A 19,796-nucleotide genomic window follows, 5' to 3' on the forward strand; every position below is an offset into this window, starting at 1 on the left:
GAAACAAAGTGGATATGCAGAAAATGAACAATTATTTAATGAGCATGTACTATGTGCAACTCAGTGTAGATTCTCTGTATATCAACATTAGGCTGCTTCATCTGCAAGACAAGTCTCAACCAGATTAAGAGACAACTTGAGGATGTTGCATAGGTAACCTCTGCCCACAACCTTTTGGGGTTACTATCTCACAGAGACAAATGTGTTGGTCCACGTGCCTCACATTTTACAAGCCTACAATTTTCTTTTTACTAGATCCCTTCCCCATCTTGCCCAAGTTATGCTACCAATAAATTTAAATATAACAACTCAATTAGCCTTGTAAGGTGCATCATCTAAAGATCTCACCCACTAGCTTCCTGCCTTAAGGTAGATTTTAGCAATAGACATGGGCTGCACCTGCTGCCTTATCTTCTTATTACCTGGCTAATCCCTTGGATGAGGTAAGGAAGAAGAACTGAAAGTTGATTGAGAATATTGTTGGTTATTCAGTTCTGACCTCTGTGAGGTTGCTATTTACCTTATAGTACATGCTACTTAAGCACATGTTTAATAATAGGTACTGTCCAATGTCAGAGATGAGAGGTAACCAGATTTATAAGGGTAGAGAGGATTAAAGTCATTGAGAGAGGTAACCTTAAAGATCCTAAGTGTTTACTTCTCTCATTTTATAAATGAGAAAGCTGAAATCCAGAGAAGTTAAGAGACACACAGACACAGAGGCTCACATATCTAAATAACAGCAGGGGCAGTACTCAAAACCAGGTCTCCTGTGTCCCAGTTCAGCATTCTACATGAGGTTCCTTCTCATTTCATAATGAATGAGAAGTCCCATATCAGAATGAGCAATTTAACATGTCAAGCCTTTAACAGAACCAAAGCATGCTTTCTCCTTAACAGAAGAATATGCACAAATTTGGGTTCATATTAGAACTATTAGTACCTTGAAGATGAAAATTATTAGCATAGTAGGGAATTAACCTACACTAAATCTGATGAGTAATGAATTACTTTAAATCTCTTTTTGGAGGTGGGACCTTACCCTGGGAATGGCCAGGTAATGGCAGGAGAAAGATGAATGGCAATGGATTTGGTGGTGATTTGGAAAAGAGAAGGAGATTCTACACCAAATCCAATTTCCTTAATAGGTGAGTGCCCTGGGAGGACCATAAAGTGCTTCTGGGGCAGTCCCCAATCTGGGATTGGGGGTACAACTTATTTTATATAGTAGATGCTTCATGAACATTTATTGAATAAATTAACATGCTGGGTCCTTTGTTTCTCCTGTCTGAGGTCAATGAACTCAACAGCTGCTTGTCCTCACCACCTCTGTGAATGTAAACAATGGTTTCTAAAGGAGAGACTAACCCTTCATGAAACCATTTTTTAATAGGTTTAGCATGATTATCCTTTCCGGCTTCTGGTATCAAACTATTTGGGAGCAGAAAGGAATCCAGCCTGTTGAATGATTTATGACAATTTGGGAAGAGAAAAAGAGAAGAAAAGAGTATACATAAATTCAAAATTCCACCTTTTAAAATTAATTTTAGTGGATTGATACTGGGAAGAAAGATTTAGTTGGTTGACTACATTCAGTCATATATTACTATGGAGACGGAAAAAATTAAATTTTTCCAAATCAGCACAATCTTTTCAGTCAGACCAGATAGTCAAATAATTCAGAGGTGAAATAATTGTCACTTCCTCCTTTGCCCCATACTCTGAAACAGTACAGAAGCTGCCAACTCCCCACCTCTCCCTCTAGCTTACCAGGCGAATGAATGCCCCTTTGCCTTCTGGAATCATTCTCCTGCAGTTCAGCATGAGACTATGCCAGGGGCTAATAATTTCTCTCAGCACCATACCCATGACTTCTGCCCTTCCTTGGCAATTCCAAATGTGTGACAAACCTCTTCGGGCTTAGGCAAAACTGTACACAAAAGTGGTTTGAGTAGGAAGAAATACAGTGTACTTTTTTCCCCTTTCACTACAAATTTTTCAGAATTATATTCTGCAACAATGCCTCACTTCCTTTATTATTATTTTTGGAAAGGGTACTTTCAATTTGTTTAGGTTTAAATATAAGAAAAATTTTATTAAGACTTACTTTGAAAATTGCCAACGTCAATATTTATGTATGTCAGTACCTTCCAGAGAGAGATAATAGTCAGAGACAACTGCTCATGATAAGACATCTGGAATAGAAAGACCTTTTGTAAAATTCCTACTGAAAGATGACTATTGATGAAATACCTCTGGCAAACAAAAACAAAAATTGCAATTTGTCGCACGGTGTTATATGACATAGTATGAACAAGCACAGTTGCAAATAAATGAAATATGTGGGCTTTTAAAAATAAAGTAATATTTTATGATGGGATATTCTGTAGCTTCCTCCTCCCTGTGACTGTTATAATTTCTTTCTTTTCTTTTCTTTTCTTTTTTTTTTTTTTTTTTTTGAGATGGAGTCTCACTCTGTCACCCAGGCTGAAATGCAATGGCACCATCTTGGCTCACTGCAACCTCCGCCTCCTGGGTTCAAGTGATTCTCCTGCCTCAGCCTCCTGAGTAGCTAAGATTACAGGCATGTGCCATCATACCAAGCTCATTTTTGTATTTTTAGTAGAGACGAGGTTTTGCCATTTTGGCCAGGCTGGTCTCGAACTCCTAATCTCAGGTGATCCACCTGCCTCAGCCTCCAAAAGTGCTGGGATTACTAAGTATGAGCCACCGCGCCTGACGGACTGTTATAATTTCTGAGAAACAATTTAACTTGTGCTCCGTGCACAATGCTAGGCCTTGTTAGAGATACAGGACTTAGGGGCTTCCTTGGACCCAAACCCAGAAAAGACACGTTGTACCCTTCCCTAAGGCTGATTGCACACAAGGTGAAATGGAGAGCAGAGCAGGACCCAGATCCAGAGTAGTAGTAGAAAAGCCACTGGAACCAGAGCCAGGGACTTGGCTTATGGTCCTGGCTCTGAGACTAATTAGGTCTTTGGGCAACATTGCTGTGCTTCTCTTGGCCTCAGCTTTCTCATCTTTAAAATGAAGGGGCTGAATTGTAATCTCTGAGAGTCCACTCAGCTTAAATGGAATCGTGGTCTGTTCCTACAGGAATCTAGATTTTTTGGAAAACCTGCCTTTGGGATGTAGCTAGGCTATGTATTAGCGTTCTTAAGCTATTCATTCTCCATATTTGTGAAATGATACAAAAAAATCCTGCTTACCTCACTGTGTTGTCATGAAAACTAAAAAGAGCTGAACCCATGTGAGATCTTTATGTCATTCCCTCGAAGAGGTATGTGAATGATAGAATTAAAGTGCTAGCCTTCCCTAAGTTTTGTATGTCTTGGTATACATTGAAGGTTCTTAGCTAAAGGGATGAGATTCTGACAGTGGAATTCCAAGCATCAGCCAGAATTGGGTGGGAAAACCTTTCCTGCATTCTCATGAGCTCTGCAGATAGTCTTTATTGTTTTTAAACCCAGCCGTTTAATCAGACCTCAAGGAGGCTTTTCTATTGGAGCTTACAGACTTGTCCAAACTAAAAAGAATATCTAAACCTGGAGGAGGGGGATGTAGGAGGGAGAATGAGTAAGAAAATGTTTTGTTAATGAATAAAGATCCTGTATTTCATTCCTGAAAGCTCTCACTTTGCTTTAGGACCATCAGCAGAAGCACAGAGCTAGCTTAATAAGCTGTAGGACGTGAAAAAGTCACTGGTAGGTCCAGGGAAGTTCTCAGCTGAAGGGGACCCTGGGGAATTGTCCAGTCCACCCCCAGCCCTACCTTGCAACCAGACAAATGAAGCTGTCTGCTAGAAAATCTGGAGATACCCTTTCACATTTCCACAATGACAAAGTTGTGTGTGGGAGTCCCCAGGAATCATTTCTAACTGAAAGAAAAGGAAAAGCCACCTTCAAACTCCAGTTCCAATAGACCTGAGATCTTTCCGGAAACCCAAAGGAACTGCCTCATTTGGTTTTCCCAGAGAATATGAACAACAGATCAAACTAATCCAACCTAGTGGAAGAAGGATCTGTAGAGTTTGGGCTAATTTCTTAGTAATATTCAGCTGCAGCCACTTCCCTTCTGTTTAATTTTCACGTATCTTAGTGCTTGAATTCGTAATTCATACCCTTGTTTTGAATTCCCACTACCAACAGATTCCATAAGGCCATTCATGTCAAACACCCTCCAAACAGTTCCAAGAAAAGGACTGAGCTAGAATTCTTTTCCAAACAGTCAGAGGGGCTATGGACCTGGTTTATATGAGTAGCATGTTCTCATAACCCCCAAATCCTTGACAGACATTCCAGGGACATGGCCACTTCTGCCATGTAGCCACCATTTCAATCAGGCCTCCTCAAACAACTTACTCCTAATTTCTACAATATGTAGGTGGCAACTGTAGCCCAACGGGTGTCCGTAGATACAAACCAAAGCTGGCTAAAACCATGTCTGGAAAGCTGACAAATTTCCAGGCAATCTACCCTGAGCAGCAGACAGAAATAAAAGAGCTGGTAAGAAGAGAAACAGACATATAATATAACAGAGTTTCCTGAAATTCATTATACCAAACTTCCAGGATAGATCAAGGAATTGGACCTAATTCTGCCCTGATTATTTTGGGTTTGTCATTGTCAATGTTGCAGAAACATTTTTAAGCCACTGTCTATCAACAATTTGATGAAAAAAAAAAAAAACTAACATTTCACTAGTAATGTTGAGTGCACAGTGATTTTGAAAGAATCACTATTAGTAAACTAAACAGCACTCTAAATAAAGAAAATGACTGCTGTTAAGACATACTGTCTGAGAATTCTCAGGAAGAACACCACAACGCTAACTCTGCTGTATATAAGAAATTATTCCAGTATGCATTTGAGTAATTCTGCATTTTAATTTAACCCTTTGAAACATTAATCAAACCATGGCTAATTATAGGAATTAAGGAATTAAACGATGGAATCTTCTAAAAGATATTATTTAAATGGCAGTTTATACAATTACTTGTATAGATGTTTGCTTTAAAGAGGAAAACATTTCTACTGTAATGAAAAGGGTCTTAGAAAATTAAATTAACAAGGGGGGACCAGGCTGATATGAAACTAAATTAGCATCAAATGCAAATTACAGGGTACTTAATGGTAGAAACAGGTGCAGAGAAGAACCCTAAATGAGATAAATGAATAAAACATCCCTCTCCACAAATGTGGAAGCTGACACAAAGTCAATGATATGAATAATTCAGCAGCCTCCACACTGCTGTTGAGGTCAGCCTGCCTTGACCTTTGAAACAGGAAGTAAAATTCAGTTCAAATTTGAGTGACTAGAAATATAACAGTCATTTGTTTTTTATATTAAAAAATCAACAGAATTTTTTAAAAATACAAATACAGAAAATATAAAATAGAATTACAGTTTGAACTAAAGAGACATTATATAATCAAAGTAGTTAGTAAACAAACAAAATAATTTGATAAGATTTTACCCAAACCATATTTCAATATGGAAATCCTAAAAATAAAAATAATTAAAAACATATATACCAGTGCTCAGCTTAATGAAACTCCCTGTGAGAATAAATTTTTAAATCGTTATCCTTTCTTCAAAGTATTTTGTTGAGTTGCTATCAATGTAAAAAAAAGCATGTCATAATTTTTAAAAGCCACATATTCTTATTAGTAATGCAAAATAATTTCTCATATTTGAAAGATAAAATTTGGTTAAACTAGATTTTTAAAAATCTATGTAAAGTTGCTATTTTTTAATTCTTCAATTCCTGATTGAATAAATACTGCATCCTCCAAAACTATTCACCTTAGAAAAATGCAACCTAGGTTCTAAAAACAAACTATTCTCATAACTGAATATCTATTGTGGTTTTACGTGTCTTTTATCCTTTTTTTTTCTTTTTGCATGCTTCAAAAGTATTTTGTACAGTCAAATAGTGAAAGTACTCTCCTCATTTCAAATTGAATTTAGTGCTGTTAGAGATTAACAGGGTATGACAACAAACCAATATCTACAAGCTAGAAAGACAGCAAAATATATATGGTATATCACCCTCGTCCTTATTTTACAGGATGGCATAAAAGATGTTTGATAATAGCAGTTATCTCTGCCCTCCAATTGGTTCTATTAAGGGGACCCACAACTTGGCTATCTACCTTTCATCTATCTACTGTGCTTGTCAGATAAAAGATTATGTTGAAAGATGAGCTTAATTTTATTTTCTAGATTTAGAGAGGGTTAAAGCTACATACACACACACACACACACACACACACACACACACACACATACCCCTCAGCCATCTATGAGAGAGCAGTGGTAAACTAGGTCTATGATTGTAATCACTGTAGGAAGAATTTTGAGAAATGTTCCTTCCAAACCGGAGTGTTTAGTTGAGGCAAAATTAAAGATGCAGGGTATGCTGGGTATTTCTTTATTATTATTATTATTGTTATCATATCTGCTAAATCACTCCTCGCTCGACATTTAATACAGGGTGATAGACCAAACACTGCTGATTTGGGGTTTGCCATAATGACTGACCTGAGCAAAGGCTTTGTGTACAAAGTGGCTCCCCATTAAATAAGGGCTCTGTGGAAGCAGCTGGTTCTCATTTTGAAACAACCGGTTTCTCTATCCCCAAGTGCTAAAGAAAATAATCCCTGCCATCTATGACTGCACACTTTCACAGAGGCAGCAACGAGAATTTGATTGTGGAGATAATTAAAGTCATTCCTGGAACTTCCAAGAAAAAAAAAAAAAAGGTGGAAAGAGGTGGGGTAGAAAGAAAGAATAGTCAATGACAGTGTTTAAAATTAAACTATGACAAATCATTTTGAGTGGAGAAGAGGGAGGAGGAGCCCCCGCCCTTTATGGAATTCAGTTGAAACAGCTCTGTTTTCTTCCCCACTCGGCTGCTCCAGAGGGAGGTCCGAGATGCGATTAGTCAGGGCGACAGCCCCCAGTGTCCGGCTCGGAAGCCGAAGAATCGAAACATGGCTCAAGAAGCTACTTGTCACTGATGACACATCACAATGAGATTTTTTTTTTTTTTTTTTTTTTTTTTTTTTTTTTTTTTTTTACGTTTCAATCCTAAATAAAATAGCCGCGGAGGAATCTAACTGGACTCTTCAACAAACATTCTTTCCTAGTTGATCTGAAATGCTGAGGTTAGTTTAATATAATATTAAGAAAAAAAAGAGTGTATCAGACATTCAGAGACACTCATCTTTCAATCTTGAGGAGAGCTTATTCTTTTATTATTTTTTGAATGCTACATTGTTCTACAATAAGAATCCATGCTCAAATAGCCTGAATGACATTCAGCTGAACCTACGTTCCCTGCCTGCCTACATTATTTCATAAGCTTTTGGGAAAAAACTAAAATATGTGTAATCTGTCTGTCTGCGCTATCTGCCTTTAACAGGAAGAAGAGATGGGCTCAATGAGGACAACTCATGGCCTCTCAATTAACCTGATTAGTTCAGCACATTGCTCTCATGAATGACACCTTATCTTAAAATAAGGGAGAACTTCCTTCCTCGAGTAGACACAGGAGCCCCCTAAAGCCACAAAGATGCAGCCTATCAAATGTGAGGGCCTCTGCTTCTCCTCCCTCTTCCCAGCTCGCAGGTCAGAGAGACTGGCAGGCCAAGCGCCTGATTGGATTTTGTGTCCTAAGGACAGAAGGCAAGCTCCCGTCTGCCCAGGTGGCCTTGGAGAAGGCTGGGGAAAGGGATGCCCTGTGGGTAACTTCAAGCCCCTTCTTTCAGAGTCAACCAGGCACATGATGGGATTGGGGGTGGGGGACAGGAAGATTGGGGAGGGGGAGGGAGAGAAAGAGAATTCATTAACCCTTCAATCTCCAGAGTATCAGGTCAATGCTATACCTGCCTGAAAGAAAAACTGGTGAATTCTGAAGTCTTCTAATAGTATATAAAACAAAGGCGCTGCTTGCACAGGGGTCTTTCTAACACTGATTTCACGTTTGACATAATAGAGGATGGCTGAATTTTTGCCCTGCAAAAATCAAGCCTTCTCCCAAACTCTCTGAAATCTGGTGGTTTGCAAAGGATGCCACATATATATGTTTTTACAAAATAAGAAATTCCCATTATCATGTGTAATACACATAGTTAATAGAATATATTCTTGAAAATATGCTTTGTGAGAATGTCAACAGCAGAGATTTTCACTTGTCTGCTCTGTGATTTACTTGATCAATTAAACAGTTAGGCAATGAGGAGATTTGCATGGTAATCGTGTGAAGATTAACATTTTTAAGTGTAACAAATTTAATATTTTATCTTACATTTTCTGTTCCTCATCATTCTTTAATGGCAGTGCCATTTCACTTTATTGTGTAGTTATAACAAGCTTGTCTTTAGACAGAGAGATGAGACCACCAGATTCAACAACTGCATTTCTAGTTCCCGTCATTCTTTCTTTTCACAAAAACAAGCCCTAAGCATCTAGTACACAGGAGGGAGGCACTGTGCTGAGCATAGTCACTGCCCTCTTAGGCTTACAACCTACCATCCAAAGCGCTCATCTACCTGCCTGTGCTCAGCAATACCACAAACAGCTAAAATTAGAATTCCATAGTTGGAAAGGGTCTTAGAGATCTCTTCCTTCAGTCTTAACCAACATGTAGACTGCCTCAGAAGAGTGCAATAAAGCCGTGGAATTTGCCCAAGTTCGATACCTCTGGGTATGAGCTAAAAGGCGACTTTAACCTGGGGATATTTTTCTTCTGCATCATGATCCCAGTCTAAAATGGCATTCTTCTATTTTTAAAACATATATATCAATATATTCTTTGTTTATACTTGCTATTACTATTCCAACTATTTTTGGGGGACTGGGGGCAGAGATCAACCCTGAGACACTGAGAAAGCTGCATGAAGCCAGGAGCTATGTTTGTCTTTTTCACTGTTATACCCCCAACCCTGAAAACAGTGCATGACATATAATAGAGGCTTAATAAATATTTGTGGAAACAAAACAATGAATGAGTCTTTATCTAAGGAGACTTAGCTACCATGATTAACTTCAGTAAGGTAATTGTGCTCAAAAGAAAGTCCCATGGCAACGATCACATTAAGAATGAAGATCCACATGGAATATATGATGCTCAAATTGCAAGAGCTACCTGATTTTAAGCACCTGTTATGTGCCAAGCCCAGTGCTAGGTGTCTCAATCCTCACAACGCTTCTAAATAGAAGTGACTTTTCCCATTTTGAAGATGAGAAAACTGAGCCCCCTGAGGCTCAGCTACTAATAAGTAGCTGTGGAGGAACTGGATCCCTTAGCCAATGCACTCCAAAATCTATGCCTTTGCCATCATACTGTGCCTTCTCCCAGATTTCTGTATGGATTACTGATTTTTTTTTTCAAGCAAATACACAATCAAATTAAATGAGGACATAAGAACTCAAACATTGCTCCAGCAATGAGTACAATAAACAGTGTCACATATGTATATATGCATATATGTGTGTGTATATATATGTGTTTATATATATGTGTGTGTATATATACATATAAAATCCTGAAAGTTAATTGTGACATCAACTAAGAAAGCTGGCTTGGTAAATAGGTTTAGAGTAATACATGAAAATGTGCTGTGGATAGCAAGAAAAATGAAATAAAAAAGACATTATGAAATACTGAAAACAGTGTTTTTAGCTGAGCAATTGAGAAAAGGGAAAAAAATCAGTCTGGGAGATAGGAGATGTGGAGTTTCTAATCACTTGCTTTGTCACCAATAAAGTGGATAGTTCCTTAGGCTGTGTGCCTCAGTTTACAGATCTGTCAAATGGAGTCAATTTGTGCAAAGAGAATTTTCTGAGATGGTATACCCCGACGTGCTCTAAAACGCTGGAAGTGCCATTTAGATGTAAGCTACTATTAAACTCACAGTGATCAGGGGTTTTGCTTGCTTTGTTTTAAGGTGCTTATAGACCAGGATTCAGATGCTGGTCTTTATGAGCCAGATCAGGGCACTCCCATTTCTACAGCTACAGGAAGAACAACTCAGTGTTTAAAACCATATTCTGAGACATATCCCATATATCTAACATTAGAATCTGGCTTTAGGAAAACAACAAGACTGTGTAGAGAAACATGGGTTTTCAACTGTTGGTAACAGCTTCAAAGATAACCAGGTGAACCCTTAACCAACTTTCTTTTCTAAAGAACTTTTTAAAAAATGAAAAAGAGAGTGCTCTCTTTTCATCTTTTTTTTTTTTTTTTTTTTTTGGTCTCTGTAGAGTATGTGCGTGTGTGTATGTGCGTATGTGTGTGGTGTGTGTAGCTAAACCTGATGCAGGTCCACAGTTCTTCAAATTAACTTTCCATCCTGTGAGGGGGCTTCAGCCAATAGTGCACCCAAGAGTGTTAAAAGTGATATTTTCAGATATTACTAACAGATCAGAATACTTATGAACGATAAGCACATTAAAAACAGGTGGGGAAAATCTCAGTAGTTTACCTCTGGAAAACAATAAATAAATTGCAAGCAGCATGACTGTCTGATATTCAGGTGGAGTAATAAAGAGCTTTAGTCAAATCATGGTTGCTTCAGGAAGGTGGAGGAGGGAACAACCTTTTGACCATTAGAAAAGTTACCCAGCTGGGCTCCTGACTCCTCGGCATGCACCAGCAGAGTCTAAGTCGCGTGCACCACCCGGCAAAGGCGGAGAATTCACGGCACTGGCGGGGAGCAGCACCACATCAAAAAGCAGCAGCTGATGTCATGAAACAAAATACCCTATCATTTTACTTTGATAATTTTCAATTCATCAATTAAAAAAGAAAAGAAAAAAAGTTATTTCAGCCTTGAAGATGTCATGTCCTGAGCCCCAGTGTTCACACCCTACAGAAGGACTCTTCCTACCCACACATGGTATCAATATTAAGTTAATTGAGCAGCAAATGAGCAAAAAAGTTCTTGAGGGATTCTTGATATTGATTAAAAGGACATTTTAAAAAAACCCACCACAAACTTTACATGAACCAAAATTTGAGAATGTCGCCAAAGCCCCATAAAATATGTATAATAGCGACAGTGTCCAGATTAAAAATGTACATGGGCAGCTTGATTACTATTTTCTGGTTTTTTCCCTGCCCTGGCTCTGAAAGTGTTAAAGAAAACAATAAAAGAACAAGTGAGTGTACAGGGTAGGATTTACTGGCATTTACTTTTAATCTATGGCCCTTCACTCTGTAGCTTATCGGGCCTCTGTCAGTCCTTTTTCCCCCTTTATATTTCATGAGGAGCCCCCCATGCTGCTACTGAGAGACAGAGCCCAAGTGTCTATGAGCTTTTTGTCAGGTAAAAAGAGAAGAAAAAGGAAAGGAACAAGAGGAAAAGCAAAGCTAAGAGGCATCTATTAGATGTCACTAGGCTTTTGTATTCATGTCAATGATTCAGGATTAGAGTATTTGAAATAATCTTATTGAGAGGAATCAAAAGGCCCACCGAGTGAGAGGCTGCTCTGTAGCATATGGCAAAGGCACGAACAATATCTTATTAAAGATGTGTTGGCTAACACCATTACTTTATATTATATTACAAAACTATTGTGCCTCAAACAGTTAGCAGGATGGTATAGTTACCAAGTGCCATTTTGGAGGTTATTGTGTAGGATCAAGCTATATAATTTGCCAGCATGTCTAGCTCAGTCATGACAAGTAGGGTTTAGGGCATGTTTGCAACTGGAACCAAGCACTTCACTTTCAAAAATAGAAATTCCCAAAGCACACAGGAGACCACTCTGTTCCCACTGAAAGTGGAGTACACATTTCATAGATGGAACGCCAATGGCCTGTCCTTCCCCAGAATCAGTTTAATTAAGTTTGCATCATTTAACATATGTGACACCCCCTGCCCCACCCATGGAAAATGTAACAAAGATTTTTTTTTTTGCATGACTCCCCTCCCTATTAGGAATACATGCACAGACACACACACACACACACACACACACACACTCAGCTTCACACTTTAGCAGGATTAGGGCAATTAAAATTCTATTATAATAAGTACTGTAACGTTAAAACCTTCTTTTGCTTCTGGACAAAGACTTGTAACTGGAGAAATAGTTTGTAAGGGAGATTTTTCTTCTTCTACCCACACCTTTCAAGGCAGGGAGCAATGAAAGACAAACCTGTACTGTTCACCATATTTCATTGATTGCAATAGGAGTATTGAGGTCACTTTTATATTGTCCTGGATAGTATGTAGTTACGCGGTTTGTAAAGAGAGGAATGGGATGGGGGGCTGTGAGAAGGAAGAATCAGTGGTCGATTTCAGATAACATCTCATACAAATTAAAGTGACCAAAATACCATCTCTTTACGCAGGAACCACTAAATGGAGTTTTTTAAATCTGGTCAATTTTTATTAGAGAGTTAACCGGGTGCTGGCAGGAGAGGGAAATGAGGAAATGAGGGGAATTTATCAATGGAGAGTTACACTTGGAGAGAGTTTTTCCCCCCATTCTAAGCAACTTCTTTTAGGAAAGTAAAAGCATGTTTAATATACTCATATATTCTCATTACAAAATGATTGTGCATAGTTACTAATGGGACACACAGAGGACTTCGTACTGCTTTTCTGTATTTTTCCAGAACTGTTACAAAAGCAAAGTTATGATGACATGGGATTAAAAACCTACACCACGGGCTGATACCCGGGCCATGCTACACATACACACTACTGATTCTCTGAAGCTCCGTTAAATACATTTCTTGGAAGTTGCTGCCATTATTTCCTTTACAGGAAAACCACTGTTGTTCATTATACAGTGTCTGCAATAGTATTATACCATGTAAAAGTACTTTGCATTATGATACATTGTCAGCGTATTCGAAATGCATTTTAATGTATCCTGGTTGTGTATTTGGGAATAGCTGATAGCAAATGGAATATAGACTGCTATTAGCTTATTGTATTAGTTATTTTCTTATCACGGTAGCAAACTGCACACAAATGTACGGGGCTCATCTCATATTCAGAATGGTATTATCTGATATGTGATAAAATTTAGAATGATACTCATTCACATAAGTCTCATCGCTAATAATCACATATGAATTCCCACTGAGAAGACAAATGTTTAAACACACTAGGGTTAATAAACAGTCTTAAATTCATGCTCAGTGTCAATGCTGGCTTTTCACTTTTGAAAAAATGCAAACCTCTCAAACCAACCAAAAACACAATAATTATCCTGCCTAGGGCAATTTTAGAGAGTGAATTCCTCCTCCTTTTATTTTAACCAAGCAGTCAAGGTTACAAATCAGGTGGTATAAAAGGTTTATCGGAACGCTGAGAAATGCATTTACGCCTCTGGTTCTTCATGCCCCACACAGCCATTTGTGTATGGTGCAGAATGATTATGCATTGGTGGTGGTTGGTCCTTCTAAAAACTGGATGAAGACCAAAATAAGAAGAGTTGAAAGGGCATTGAAATGAAATCATGAAACTAACTAAAAGCCTCATTTGCAACTGTAATAAAATTATATATTTATGTTCATGTTAATTGAGGACTTTATGTGGATGACAAAAAATAAATAAATATCGGAATTTACCTCTGATTATAAAAGACAGAGGAAAGCCATTGATTTTGAAAGGCCCAGATGCCTTTACAACCCTTGGCAAATACATACCACACCCGACCCAATGGTAAAAAGTATGTGGGTGGATGGATGGATGGATGGATGGATGGATGGATGGTTAGATAGATAGATCTCTCCTAACTCTAAAGTTTTTATATTGTTTTCCTATTATACATATGGGCATATATGTTATATAAATACATTGGGGTCAATTTAATGAAGAAAATTAGCTTGGTGATAAGGCAACACTGCACTTTTCTGAAAAGTCTTACCACAGAATTTACACCTCTTAGAAAAAGAATGAGTCTTCAATAAACTTGTTTATCTGAGCAACCATAACATGGTTAAGCTTTTCCGTTCATATGATGTACATCATATAAAATCAACAGGCAAATGGGCATTCTAATATTTTCATTACTGAACATTCTATTTCAGATAATCATAAAACAAACCCAATTCGTGTTACCTAAATGGAAGTGATCTAGATGTGGAAGATCTTTAGACAAATCTGGAAAAAAGAAATACAGGCATTTTTTTCCTTTATAGGAGACCCTTGCGTAAGTGTGACCTGAAGTAATTCCAAACAGACTAGGTTTTTCATTTTACAAAATTTGTGTATTTTTTTATGTCACATGTCAAGGCCTACATCCCATAGCCATACACATAGATACAGGAATTCTTAAAAATGGGGGAAAAAGGCATGGTAATTCTGTTAATATTACAATAAACAAACTCAAAATTCTTACAGGTACATAAGTTGACAAGCTTTTAACATCCACGTTTTAAATATCGGCTTTGAGGAACCCAAAACTTTTAGGTTGCTGGAGCTACATTATATCCTTAAAAAACTAGGTCTAAATTCACACCAATAGGAGAACATAATTTGAGATGGAATTTCATCCTTTAGTATTTCTATCTACTAAAAAAAAAAAATCCACTTGTTAACAGATAAGGATTCATTGCACAAGGAATGATGCTCACATTGTCACCCTTACTTAATGGTTCATTTCATCAATTGCACTAATTCTAAATTCAAACAAACAAACAAACATTAAGCTGCCCCCTATCCCACCCCACTGCAAATAAGCAACAGAAATCTAGCCAGAAACTTCAGGAGTCTGTGTGAAAAGAAGCCTCCAGCATACTTTGGAGAAAGAAATGTTTTTATAAGACCATCTGTATTCATCCATGTCATTGCTCAAAGATAGTTTAGGAAAATAAAGAGTTTGGGGAAGCAAATTAAGAATGAATGGTCATCCTAACCAGATATGGAATAACAGTCTGCATACTTAATATATTCAGTTCCGACATTTATTAAAAAGTTTCCATATAGAAAGTGAAAGATTTTTTAATAGATGCAGAAAAACTGGGTTCCCAATTCAGACTACCTTATGTGACTTTTGTCATTATCATCTTTTCTGATTCTTACAAAGTAAACCTAATTAAGAACCTCCCTCATTAGTCTTCCAGAAAAATTAGCACAGCTTATGCTAATTACTCCTGCAAAATTTAATAAACTCGTTGAAATGGGAATAGTCTAATGAGGTTTTATTTATTGAACTAAGATAACTCCAAGGAAAAAGGTTAAGACACAAGGATATCCAATGTGGTAATAAAACTCCTATTTATTCAATTTCTAAACATGAAGTTTATTGCAAACCTTTTAAATTCAAATATTAGTTACTGTGTGAATATGTTAAATCAATCTCCACCTTAATTCAATAACTGGAAGTCATTTTTTGCTTTTTACTTTAACAATAATTACCACACATAGCCCTTTACCTCAAAAACAATGAAATCTGCTGTTATTAGTTCCTGGTTATTTGCTATTAAACATAACACATTTGACTTTTCCCATGTCTATGCGGCTCAAATATCTGGATCACTGAGTGCAGGCTGGGTTATGTGCTTCTTAATCAAGCTATTTGGCACCACACAGAAATGTAACCTGGCATTCAACTCCAGATGTGCACTTCCTGCATTTACAGCAATTTTTCTATAAACTTTTTTGAAGTGACTTGACAAATTGTCATGATTGTAAAAAGAATTGGGGTCATATTTTTCTCAGTCTGTGCATGCCATAAGGATGAAGTATAATAGAAGCCCCTTTTCTAAATCACAGTTTGCAACTGCTGATTTTGTTAATTCTACTTTTTTGATAGAATATGCCAGGCTGATGTCCCAAAGTCAGTGGCAGCAAATAATACAGCCAAAATTTAACACAGAAATAGCTTGCCCTGCACGATTGCACTATGACCAGAAAGCCTCTTCTCTCTACCCTATAAATAGTTTTCCTGAATAACCACTGCTAAAAGTCTTTTGACTGATAAAAATAGCAGTGTTCTCCCAAATTCCGAAGGACAAGCAAAGAGAGCTAAAAATTATTGGTGCTCAAAAGTTGACTGCGTGTTAAAACTATGCTAAATCCTAACGCAAGGATGGCCTGTACCCTCAGCTCTGTAATTGCATATTGTATGCATCTTTTGAAAACAGTTACTATTGCTACTGAATGCAGGCCTCATAGCCTATTTTCACAAAATATTCAGGGATTTGCATCCATAAATCTGAAAGCAAATCAAACCCTAAGCACGTAACACAGATATTATGCAATCAGTAATATAGAATCAAATTGGAAACTATGAAATTCAAACACGGTTGCCATCATTTTTTCCCCTTTGCAGCAATTTTACGGAATTGAAAAATCTTTTCTATTTTGCCCTTTCTTGCATAAGTTCTTCTCTTGTTGTTATTCTCTTCTCTCGCTGTTAAGAATGGAAGTTTCACATATCAGCACAGACAGGACTGGAGCTTTTAAAACCTTTGGCAGCCTGAAGGACAAATAAATTCTGAAAACTCAGATGCAAATAAAAATAGCTAAATGGGGTTTTGCATATCAACTGGCATCACTGCATGAAAAGATAGTTCATCAGAAACAATGGCAACAGCCAGCGAATAAACATATGCTGTGGGGCTTGTGCACATACACTGAGTTTCAGCTGTTTTTAAAGTACTCCTATCTGAAGAGACCAAGATTGGCTACACACTGTTTTCTACTTTGTCAAACCAAAAGGGGAAAAAAATGAAAAGGATAAATGTCATGAGTAATATCCCCAAAGCCACCAACAGCATAAAGTGCATACTTATTTTGCCTAAATTGTTTGAACTACCCCAGCCAAGAAAAGGTTTTAAGTACCCTTCTGGGACAGATGCAAAGCGGCAACAATAGAAGCCACACTAATGCAATCCAGGTAACACAATCCTGTTTCAAAAACAGGGGCCAGGCTAATTACAGTGCTGCTGAGTCAAGTTTCTTATGCCATCGCAACCCACAGGAACAGGTCAAAATCAAATGTTATTCAAACCACAGTCATATCAACCTTCTATATCAGAGTCACAGCTTCAAACCAAACGAAGAACTTAAAAGCTTAACCCATTCACAAGTGAAAAAAAAAAAAAAGTCTTTTCATTGAGGGTGGCAAGGTAAGGTTCTTGTCATCATCTAAACCAAAAGGAACTACATGGCAGAACAAAATGCTTATAGTTTCAAAGTTTTGGGGACTATTTGGGCTGGTCCTTTGATCCGTACACTTTCTTTTCAACAGAGAAGGAAGAAAAATGCTTAAAATAACAAATGATATTTTGGAGAGGTAAATTTAAATAAAACAAACCAGCATAAAGGTTAAATTTACTTGTGACCTTATTCATTTGGAGACTTATGTTCAATCACAGAAAAAGCAACTATATGAACAGTATATCTGCTTTTGTAGATAAACATGTTATCCTAATTCTATAGGTAGCACACACATCACCATATGTCAAACTTTCTCATCTTTTAACTTTGAATCAAATATACTAATACTCTTATATGGAGCAAAAATATATATATTTTAGTGAATACTAGTGAGGAATATTTAGTTAAAATATCTGATTGAAATGTAACCTTTATAAAGCTTCTTGGCAATCAATTGGGTTTATGCCTGAAGACTCACATAAGTCAAAATCAACAATCAATCTTTTGGCATAAATTATGATGAAGCGAAGTAAATATCTTGTTTTTTGTTGTTGTCATTGTTAACTGAAAAATGATAAAACAAGCCCAAAAAAGGTAGAAAGAAAGATGGGGTTTTTTTCTTTTGTTGTTGTTGTTGTCAAAAATCAATATTGCTGAAACCCAAAAAGGGACTTGTGTTCAACCGTTGGTTTCCTCAATGAGGGATCGGTCAGTCTTATTGGCAAGACTCTTTTTCCAGCTAGTACAAGATGCTAGCTCTTTTCCTAGCTGACAATTGACAGTATCTATAAACCTTCCAGGCCATTTAACTCTCAATGAGTAATGCTATGTAACAAATGGTTTATCATACATGTTTCCATACAATGAATTTCAATAATTAAAATGTAAAATGAATATTTGGAATGTGACTTTGCATAATGCGTGCACACTGACTCAAAATTACACCGAACAACTAAAACAGATTTATTGTTCTACGGTGATTTACTTGGTCATGTCAGATTAGTAATATGGATCTGTTTAAAAACACAATAATTAAGACAAGCAGGATAAATTAATCAACTTACAATATGGTCTCATACTGCAATCAAATCCGGCAAATAACAGTAGAAAATCTTGGTTCACAGATCTCTTTAAACTGCTTTTATGCATAAATAAAACCTTAAAGTGTAGATGGATTACGTCCAACAGAACTACTGTAGCTAAAAGTGATAATGATTCAAACATTTTTCAAATAAAAGTTAAATATTTATAAGCACCCAACCACATTTCATAAATCACAAACTATTATTATTTTATTTCTGAAGCTTCCTGGCACAGCATGAGGATTGAGCCACAGAAAGTCAGGAAAGAAAAAATATATTCCTTTAGGAGCATGAATCAGACAAAAACCGGAGCAATCCAAGGAACAGGCCTCTAAAAGAACATTCCATATGGCTTTCCCAGGAATCAAAATCGCTCAGCACAGCATAAGTCATGACCAACAGGCAAATTTCAGCCACATGCATTCCTAACCCTCGCCCATGAGCAACACAAGGGCAGGTGTTTCATTATAATGAGGAATAAGAATCCAGTGAAAGAAGAGTGGTCCCTACCTGTCAATTATCACTGGATCTGAGGGAGTCTCATTTCGGTTGCCACAGCTTTTCTTGTCACAACAGCGGCTATGGAGCAAAAGCGAAGGATTTAGTACAACCATTACGATGTAAAATCATCATTTAGGCAGACAGAAGGCTCAAATTGCTGGGTTGCAAATGCTAGAATTACCACAAAGCCATACCTGGCAATCAACGGATCCCTGGGACAGAAAATTCTATTTGGGTCACCTATGGGTTAATGGCCAGGCTTAACCTCTCCCTGCTCAGAGAAGGAGGTGGGGGAGAGGGGCTCTCCCAGAGCCAAGACTCAGAACCCCAAGATGGGGTCTGCCCATGACTGCCCGCGGTGCTGGCAGAGTTCACTGTGAAGTGCACTGTTATTGCATCTACCCAATGAGAATATTCAAGGTTGTGGGTGGCTCAAACGTTCTTCCCTCAAGATCACACTAATTGTGTGGAACGCATCAATAATGAGGTATGAGTGATTTCTCCCCCTCCAGTCATTTTGTATTAAATGGATTCCGTTTTCTTCTCTTTTCTCCTTTATGGGTAGCATTTCCTTCAACCACAGCCTTTCCAAAAATCCTACAGCTAGGTTTGCTTTTGAACCATTTTCACGAGAATAAAGGTAAAACACAATAATTAAGACAAGGAAGGGGCAAGATAAAAGAAAGTGGAGATTCACATTCCTCTGGCTATAAAAGCCTGTTCTGACCCTCACTTAAGTTTTCTGGGGGCATTATGGACATTGGAAGTAAAGGTTAGCACAGCTCTGTGAGAGGACGCTCTTTATGTTAGAGAAGGAACAGCCTATGGGCTCGAAGAGTACCTATTACTAAAATCTCCCCTGCCAGTTGTGGCTGCCAGTTTTTTAAAAACTGAGATGCCTTCTAAAGGGTGAACATTTTATGTTTTTGAAAAGTACAATGGTCAACAGAAAACGATCCATCTGAAACTTGTTTGCAAATAAAAACAAGATCTGCACCAGGGGCATACTTATAAAAGCAGTGAAGTAGATGGGGAGGGAGGTCCTCCAAAACTTACA

At 37.6% G+C, this 19,796-nt stretch overlaps 1 protein-coding gene across 11 annotated transcripts in view; it reads right to left on the reverse strand.

The window, feature by feature from the left end:
- Window positions 1–19,796, reverse strand: part of EBF1 (EBF transcription factor 1) — a 401,593-nt gene that overhangs the window by 355,951 nt on the left and 25,846 nt on the right. For all 11 annotated transcript variants that reach the window (XM_055112837.3, XM_055112836.3, XM_008972405.5 and 8 more), the window contains exon 6: window positions 18,749–18,817. In XM_055112837.3, the coding sequence (XP_054968812.1) occupies window positions 18,749–18,817 (69 nt within the window). The remainder of the gene's footprint in view (window positions 1–18,748; window positions 18,818–19,796) is intronic.

This window comes from Pan paniscus, chromosome 4, assembly GCF_029289425.2.
Source record: "Pan paniscus chromosome 4, NHGRI_mPanPan1-v2.0_pri, whole genome shotgun sequence".
Lineage (NCBI taxonomy): Eukaryota > Metazoa > Chordata > Mammalia > Primates > Hominidae > Pan > Pan paniscus.